The sequence below is a fragment of the Musca domestica genome, unplaced genomic scaffold (genome assembly GCF_030504385.1).
Source record: "Musca domestica strain aabys unplaced genomic scaffold, Musca_domestica.polishedcontigs.V.1.1 10, whole genome shotgun sequence".
Taxonomy (NCBI): domain Eukaryota; kingdom Metazoa; phylum Arthropoda; class Insecta; order Diptera; family Muscidae; genus Musca; species Musca domestica.
This window is the reverse complement of record NW_026712115.1, coordinates 9,360,017-9,369,431: the sequence shown is the minus strand read 5'-3', so window position 1 is coordinate 9,369,431 and position 9,415 is coordinate 9,360,017. Positions and strand designations below refer to the sequence as shown.

The 9,415-nt window shown below is 36.3% G+C and overlaps 1 protein-coding gene across 1 annotated transcript; it reads right to left on the bottom strand.

The window, feature by feature from the left end:
- Window positions 1–1,201: 1,201 nt before the first annotated feature.
- On the bottom strand, window positions 1,202–9,084 carry LOC101890231 (uncharacterized). Its single transcript, XM_005175712.4, has 5 exons — window positions 8,899–9,084; window positions 6,268–6,337; window positions 6,047–6,202; window positions 2,133–2,285; window positions 1,202–2,074 (listed from the first exon to the last, which is right to left on the bottom strand). The coding sequence occupies exons 2-5, from the start codon at window positions 6,321–6,323 to the stop codon at window positions 1,333–1,335; spliced, it is 1,107 nt and encodes a 368-aa protein (XP_005175769.2). The 5' UTR covers window positions 6,324–6,337; window positions 8,899–9,084; the 3' UTR covers window positions 1,202–1,332.
- Window positions 9,085–9,415: the final 331 nt, after the last annotated feature.

Genomic DNA, 9,415 nt, shown 5'->3' with positions numbered 1-9,415 from the left:
AAATCATCAAAATACCGAATATCGGAGGGTACCGTTATATGGGGCCTAACGAAAACATGAACCGAAATATCTCATTTTCAATACCAACCGTCCTAGACAATACAAACTATTGTGCAAAATTTCACAGCTCTGCGTCAATGAATGTAGCTCGAAACACTTACGACTTTCAATTTTATGCAGATAATAAATAAGTATACTTTATGGGTTCTACGACGAATATTAAGATGTTATATTTGGAATGACAAATTTAAAATATGACAAATTAAATTAAATTTAAATAATGACAAATTTCCAAAGTAGAGGATATAACAAAATAATTCGAAATTTTACGAATATTAATTGAACTTAACAAAAACTTATAAACTGTAATTTGTTTACAGAAATACATGGACTGTGTCAACAAAAAGGTTTATGGAGGTTAAAACAATTTGCCAACGTTAATTAAATTTCACTTAGTTTCAGGATCAAGAGTAATCAATAATATTTTCTCAAAATACCTTAACATACCTAGGGTAAAACGTGGAAAATTGAATTATCAATTAATTAGCCATTAAACCTCTTATTTTGTTGGTCTAGTATAATTAATTTGATCGCATCAATTCCTCATATTAACCATATAAAAGCAATATCCTCCGCTCTTTATTTTGCAAGGGTATTTTCCTTTTTTCAATCATTTCTCATCAATCTTCTCCCTGGTGATGCTTTGTTACATCTCACCCTGTGTATGTGTATCTAAATTTGTACCAATTATTAGCAATTAGGCAATTAAGATATGTATGGGAGCTATATCTAAATTTTGACCGATTATCTCCTATTTCAATAGGGTTCGTCCTTGGGCCAAACAAAAGATCTTTGCAAAATTTCATCTGGATCGGCAATAAATGCGACCTGTACTTTGTTTACAAAAATACATGGACAGACGGACAGACGGACGGACATGCATAAATCGACTCAGAATGTGATTCTATGCAGATCATCAAAAGGAACTATGGGTCTATCTCGTTTCCTTCTACCTGTTACAAACAAATGCACAAAGACATAATACCCTGACCACGTTGTGGTGTAGGGTATAAATACCTGATTTTATTCCAACAAACATCGTAACTTCCCACCATCACGTTCTGACATTTTGTGATCTTTACTCACAAAATTGGGTAAGTCATATTTTTAGAACACCATTCATCTCGAAGTAAAGGATCAGTAATGGGAAATGCAATAAGGTTTTATTGCAAATAATTTATTAAAGTGTGTGTCAGTGTGTGAAGAACACATTCTATATAGATATTAAAGAATATTTATTTTAATTTAGATACAATTTTAACGCTCTCAATATTATGTCGGTGTTGTAGGTTTTGATTCTGATCCGCTGCCCGGCTGTACTCCCTTGGCAGCATAGTGGCAACCCACACGTACGCATTGACTTAATTCCTTTTTCTGCAACCACGCATGCAAAAAGCCGGCCACAAAACAGGCATCTGACACTTCGGCCGAAGGATCGTCTTCGCCAGCTGACGGTGGTACATTGAATGTTTGAAAGGTCAGTGGTCCAGGGGCACAACCTTCACGAAAATAGTTACTAATCAAATCAATGCCATCGGCCCCTTTGTTTATAACAAAAATTATAGGCGATTGTTTATTCTTTACAATGCCCTCGGCCAATTCTCTAGTACTTGAGGCACCCCAACATTCGCAGAATTCGTGAAACTCTGCCGAATTTCCAAATACAAAGAGAGCATTACTCACTATGTACAGCAAATGATTAAAATTCTGCCTTACTATGTGTTCGGCACTGAGATTAAGGGCGATATATCGACGACCCTGAATATAGCTACGAACAATGAAAGTGGTCACCGCTTCTCTTTTGGGAATAAAATACCCTTCAATGTAGAAGATTTGAACACGATTTTCTGGCCTCAAGATGGACGAGTTTTTATCGTTAATTGCAAATTCAAGGAAATTAACGGAAAACTGAGCTGAAGCACCACAGTTCGTATACAAGGCTCTGGAGTCATTGTATGATAAGGATACTCTGCGTCCAGTTGGAACATTCTCCACAGTTTGGACTCGTAGAAAACTGTAATGAGGGATGAATTAATGCAGTGACTGAGTAATGCTTGAATTCAATGGCTTACCTTCTGTCCATATCTTCCATTTTGAGTAGCCGACTGATTATTTTTGACGCCTGATCATCACCGCATGCACTAAAAAATATTGCCTCTGTTCCCAGTTGTCTTAAGGCACGCACAGTTCGTAGTGCAGATCCGGAGAGTTCAACTTTCAGACTCCTAAATAATGAAATAACAAGATCAAATATTGAAAATAACACCAATGTGGGTGATAACATTTTGACATTTTTCTATCGATATTTAATGCAAATTGACTTTTAAGATTGTTTAAATGAATGAGTTTTTAAAAGAATTTGCCGTGTACGTTCCTATCGAAATGAGGGATAATGGTATATGAAATACAAAAAACTGCAACCAAAATCAGACTTCTGTCATTTCTAAGCCACTCGTCCGACAATTATTCCAGTGAGAGCTCATTATATTGTTTACAAGCGTACAAACGTATTTTGGTGAGAATTTTCCAGAAAAAAAGTTATTCCTGATAGAATTCAAGCATGATAGTGTAATTTCTTTATATTTGGCAGGAAAACCACAAGTGGATATCGTTGGAGCACTCCAGCATTTACTCTGATACTGGTAGCGTAGCCCGGCGCCAAGGAAGTGGAAGGAAGAAAACAGCAACAACAGCAGAAATGGTTCGAAAAGTAAAGAAACGATTTGATCGAAACCCGCGTCGCAGTGGCCGAAAATGGCTCGTGAGCTGAACATATCGCAATATTCCATTAGGCAAATATTTAAAAATAAGCTCGGGGTAAAGCCATTGAAATTCCAACAGAAAGAAAATAGACTCAAAAGAGCTAAAGAGTTGCTTCACTTCGCCGAAAGTGGTGAACTGCCGAATTTGATTTTTTCCGATGAGAAAACATTCGTTGTCCAGCAGTTTTTAAACAAACTAAATGATCGTGTTTACTTGCCAAAGAGGTCAGCTGAAAATGTGCACCTTCGGTTGGCCACCAGAACTCAAGCGCCAGCCATGGTGATGGTGTGGGCCGCCATAACAGCCCATGGTCGCTCTCCGCTCGTGTCAATCGACCGTGGCATCAGAATAAATGTCGAATGTTATCGCGAAAATATTCTGGAGGGTGTATTAAAGCCTTGGGCACGCAAACATTTTGGCCGCAGACCTTGGACATTCCAACAGGGCTCAGAACGCGCCACCCAAGAATTGTTACAAAATGAGGTTCCTCGATTCATTTCCAGTCACCAATATCTCCGGATACAAATCCGTTGGACTATTGTGTCTGGAGTATTTTGGAAAGCAAGGTTGGCACTAAAAAACACCAAAGTGTCGATGACCTCAAGCAAGCGCTTCGCCGGGAATGGGACAAAATTCCGCTGAGCAATATTTGGGCAGCGTGTGACGGTTTCATTGGCCGTTTGAAGCCCACAATTCGTGCCAAATGTGACCAATTCCAACAAATCTAAACTTATTCTAAAATTTGATGCTATTTCCGAAATTTTTTGCTTTCATCCAATAAAATTAAAAAAAAATCAAAATTATGGGTTTGACTTTGTTACAGTTTTTTATCTCACCCTGTATATTCATTATCAGCATAAAGTTCTAAGTCGTATACCGATGTCCGTCTGTCTGACTGTCTCTCTATCAGTTGAAATAACGATACAGCCCACACTATTTGACGGAGAGCGTCAAAATTAAACAGAACAATTTGAATTGTGTCTAGGATGGTTGGTAGTGGAAATGACATATATCGGTCCATGGTTTGGTATAGTCCCCATATAACGGTACCTACCGATATTCCGTATTTTGATAATTTTTTCCACATTTTGCGCGGATTTATCTAAAAAGTGGTATTTGTGGGTACTAATGGAATTTAGCTCCGTTGGCGAAACATTGTATGTATAGCTGCACGTTTTTCTATAGGCCCATATAACGGTACCACCCGATATTCGGTATTTTGTCTCATTTTTCCATGAATGTGTCTAAAAACAAGTAAGCAAATGCTACAGTCGTGCGGGGCCGACCATATCATACTCTACAACACAACTATATGTTAAAAGCACCCTTATGACCAAAACCATTTTGGAAGACTCCGCTTTTAAAATTATGTCATAGAGCATTGCCCAGATATTATCATTATCTATTTGTCCAGGGGCATTTGCTTAATATTTACGCACTCCGTCTGTTGTTAGTTGTTGTGGTCCATTTTACACCTAAATATAATCCAATGGTCATCCGAAATGCTGGACTTCTTCCATGTCCTTAACCCTCTTCTCAGGCAAAATTCCGTGTAGATTGGTTTCAATTGTGTGATCAGGAAAATTTTTCTGCATTTTGTTCATTTGAACCCCTAAATATTTTGCGATCATCTCCAAAAGCGAGAGGTTCCACTGTATTGTCAAATTTAGACTGATATCTATGATATTCGACAACGAAAACAGCATAAAAAGCCAGAAGTTTGCGTTTTGTGTGTACTTGTTGTACCCTACACCATATAGTAGAAAGGGCATTATGTCTTTGTGCATTTGTTTGTAACATGGAGAAGGAAGCGAGGTAGTCCTATAGTTACTTTTGAGGATCGTCATAGAATTATTTTATGAGTCGCTTTATGTATATCAATCCGTCAGTCCATGTATTTTTGTGAACAAAATGCAGGTCACATCTTTTATCCGACGACCAAGGACGACCCGTATTTAAATTTGTGAGAATCGCTTCAAATTTAAATATAGCTCCCATATATATTTTCAACCCATTTCGGCCAATGTCACCAAATGACCAGTATTAGTCCAAATGACCCGCATTTCCATCCGATCGAATTCAGGCTAGAAGCAAATACATCAAATTTGAAAAAAAAACAGTCCAGATATAGCTATAGCTCTCATATATATGTTTCATCCGATTTAGGGTCTATAAGAATGATATTTTATACCGGGCATCAGATACTGCTCAGAAAACGTATAGCAAATTGTATCGGGATCAGTTCAGATTTTTATATAGCTTCGATATATTTCTTCATCCGTTTTTACGGTTATTGCTCCACCATAGTATGGAGGGTATATCAAGTTTGTCGTTCCATTAATAACACCTCGAAATATACATTTTAGACCCCACAAAGTATATATATTCTTGATCAGCATCCGTCCATCTGTTGAAATCACTCTAGCTTCCGAACGAAATTAAGTAGGTTGATAAAAATTGACTCAAATGTATATTATGTCTGCAGGACTTTTGGTAATGAAAATGGGTGTAGGTCCACGTTTAGGTATAGACCCCATATAATGGTACCTCCCTATTATCGGTGATTTAAGCGACATTATTCACCGAAAATGTTTTAAATTTAGTATTTAACGTTAGAAAATTGTCCGTGCAGGACCACTCCTTCGTATAGCCCCCATATAACGGCACCTCCCGATATTCGGTATTTTAGTGATTATAGCGACATTATTCACCGGAATTGTTTCAAATTTGAAGTTCGTAATGTATACTACAGCCTATGACAGAAAATTGTCTGTACAGGTCCAAGTTTTGGTATAGCCCCCATGTGATGGTACCTCCCTATATTCGGTATTTTGATGATTTTAGCTGCATTATTCACCGATTTTTGCAAGTCCATGTCGTCGTATAGACCCTAATATAACGGCTACATTGCGTATTTTTAAGATTTGAACAGAATTTTTAATAGATTTTTTGAAAATTACCAAATTCGTTCCAAATGCTGGAGGGTATTCAAAGTTCGGCACGCCCTTTCACTTATTTACAATTATTTACTTCCGCAACTTTTAAATTTGAAACTTTGTTTCATTGTGTTATACACTGACATATTAAGTTCATTCCAGAACATGCAAGAATCTACTAGTTTTGCAATTTTATTCGGTATTATAAATCGGTTATTGTGGTAAAAAGTTTTACGTTCTTGCAATTCTGGAACAGACCTATTGTAAATTTCCATATTATAACTCACTCATTAATATTTATGTCGGATGTGATTTCTGAAAATTTATCAAAATTCACATCCGCATCAAATTTGTTCCAACTCTGTCTATGGCGCCTCAAAATATTTGGATCGTCTATGCTTGCATTATAGTTGAGAAGCAGGTTGCCAAATGCTAAAACTTTTCTGAAATGCATAAGTTTAGATATGCATAAGTTTGCGAATTGTAATAAAATGTATAACATACATACATTGTTGAAATTTGTTTTGTGTTCACACATGATAATCTGGAACATGAGAGATCCATTATGGTGTTAATATCTGAAAAAATAGGAAAATATTTAATTAATTAAATATAATAACAACCAGATCAAAATTCGGCGGGCCGAGTTTATGATACCCAACACCACTGTGCATATTTAGTAGAGCTACCTGTAACAAATAAACTTTTATATTGGGAACTTATGATCATATAAATCTTTTTTTGAATGGATATTATGGCTCTACGTGTAGTAATCCATCCAATTGGGGTTGATTTGGAGCACATTAACCGTGAAATCGGATGAAGATATGAATGAAACCTATATCTAAATTTGAACCGATTTGGTAAAATTTGGCAGAGGTATGTCTGGTACCAAATATCATTGATTTGGTTTGCATATAGCGAACGTTAGGGCCGGATCAATCAAACAATAGGATGAAACATACAGGGTGAGATAAAAAAACTGCAACAAAGTCAAACGCCATAATTTTTACATTTTTTTCTTAAATTTTATTGAATGAAAGCAAAAAATTTCGGAAATAGCATCACATTTTAGAATAAGTTTAGATTTGTTCAATTTGGTCACCTTTGGCACGAATTATGACATTCAAACGGCCAATGAAACCGTCACACGCTGGCCGAATGTTGCTCTGCTGTATTTTGGCCCTTTCGCGTCGAAGCCCTTGCTTGAGGTGATCGACACTTTGATATTTTTTAGTGCCTACCTTGCTTTCCAAAATACTACAGACACAATAGTCCAACAGATTGGTATCCGAAGATTTTGATAGCCATTGAATCTCATTTTGTAACCATTCTTGGGTGCCGCGTACTGAGTGCGATGGTGCTGAGTCCTGTTGGAATGTCCAAGGTCTGCGGCCAAAATGTTTGCGTGCCCAAGGCTTTGATACACTCTCCACAATATATTCTTTTCAGTCTATTTTCTTTCTGTTGCGGTGTTAGTTCTTGCACTTTTTGGAATTACAATGGCTTTACCCCGAGCTCATTTTTCAATATTTGCCGAATGGAATATTGCGATATATTCAGCTAACGAGCCATTTTCCGGCCACTGCGACGCGGGTATCGATCAATTCGCTTCATTACTTTTCGAACCATTTCTCCTGATGTTTCTGTTTCCTTCCGACCACTTCCTTGACTTCGGGCTACGCTACCAGTATCGATAACGGTAACGAGCGATGGTACGAGACACAAAAGATTTATTCCAATTTAATTGCTGGAATGCTCTAACGATAGCCACTTGTGGTTTTCCAGCCAAATATAAAGAAATCACACTATCACGCTTAAATTCCATCACAAATAACTTTTTTTCTGGAAAATTCTCGCAATAAAATGAGCTGCCACTGGAATAACTTTTTCAGCTGTCGGTCGAGGGGCTTAGGAATGACAGCAGTCTGAAGTTGGTTGCAGTTTTTTCATCTCAACCTGTATGGTGGAGGGTATAAAAAAGTTGGCGTAAAAGAGGGAGTGGTCAAGTGCTTTTCCATAGAGCCTAAGATGGGTTATAATGAACACTTGACAAATTATTCAAATCTGTCCAGCCGTTCTCATTCAATTACTAAACGAACGACATTTGACTTTTATACCCTCAGCCATATGGCTTTAGATTTGATACGGCTAAAAGGCGCCTCATCGAAATAATGGTTTTTGACCCTAGGTCTCTTTAGGCCAAATCCGTTTAAGGATATTTGGAGTCGATCTAGCGATGTCCATCCAACCGCCCATTTGTCAGTCTGGCTGGCTTGTTTACGATAACTCTCGAAAGGAATATCCAATTTGGTCCAAACTTGGTACATTGTAATATTGTTGTCAAATTTAACTCCACAAGAAAAGGCCGAAATTGAAAAAACAAATCCTAATTTTTGGTTCACTCCGTCAAGTATAAACTTTATAACACATTTATAAACTTATAAAATGTGAAAGAAGAGTCCGATTGACTTCAAACTACACATATCACAATATTTGTATTAACAAAAGGTGTGACGTGAAGATAGAATATATCGTTCCACTCCTTCTGAAATTTCCCCCACAAAGGGTCAACATTTTAAATATCCATGAAGCTCACGCGAAATTAGCATCCGAATCCATTCAGACTTGATAAATCTCACTTGGGGTCAAGATTTTGAAGAACAAAACGCCCAAAGAAAGCGAAATAAGCACCCAACTCCCTTCAAATTTCAAACATACAAAAATGTTTGCTAACACAAGATTTGTTGTAAAGATGATATATATCTGCGAATCCCTTCTGGTACATCACACACAAAGGATGAGCCATATGGCTGAGGGTATAACAAAGTAAGATTTATTTATGATTGATTTCTATACACATGAGTCAGCCATGGTATTTAATAGAAGAATTAGATGAGAATATAATCCTTAAAAAACAAAGATAAACTGAAAATTCGTAGCGATGTTAAATCTACAATATTAACTAAATCCACACCCATATGTTTTTGCAGCTCGGCTCAGTGATAAGATCACATGACTTCAAACTTTCCATGACTTTAACTTTTTTAACTATTTACAAACTATTACTAACAGATAGCAATCAGTTACTTTTCTTTAATAATTTTATATTGTTAGTATTACAATTCGATTCACCCACTTGCTATATATATTTTGCTAAGAAATTATGTTTTATTCAAATAATTTCACTGCTTATTTTGAAGTTTAGCACAATTAATCATGGTAATGTTTAAAAATATCACAAAATCAAAACATATTATTTTGAGATTAATTTTTTCTTAATTTTTAATTTTCTTTTTTGTAGTATATTCCACGACGACTTATAGCAGACTGAATCAAATTCTCTCCGATGTTTTTGTAATTTGAAAGATTTATTTCTATTTTTAATCATTTGCGGTTTTGGCGAAATGTTTTACAGTTGAAACCCACAACAACGAACATGGTTGATTGGAAACCAATCCGACCTTATAATGTATAGTGTCGTGAATATTAATTTACAGAAAGTAGTTAGGTTCCACTGTAATTCTGATGAATTTTATTATTTATGTATTTATTTTTGGGCTTTGAGATTTCAAAACTAAAATCGTATTTAAAATTAATTAAATTATGTGAAATCACCCTAAAGGTCACAATTATGGTCGACAGCATGTAAAAAT

Coding starts and splice junctions, on each gene's coding strand:
- LOC101890231 (XM_005175712.4), bottom strand. CDS start 6,323: ATGGATCTCTCATGTTCCAGATTATCATGTGTGAACACAAAACAAATT. Junction 6,203..6,267: donor ACAAAACAAATTTCAACAAT/GTATGTATGTTA, acceptor TATGCATTTCAG/AAAAGTTTTAGCATTTGGCA. Junction 2,286..6,046: donor TCCGACATAAATATTAATGA/GTGAGTTATAAT, acceptor TTCATTATTTAG/GAGTCTGAAAGTTGAACTCT.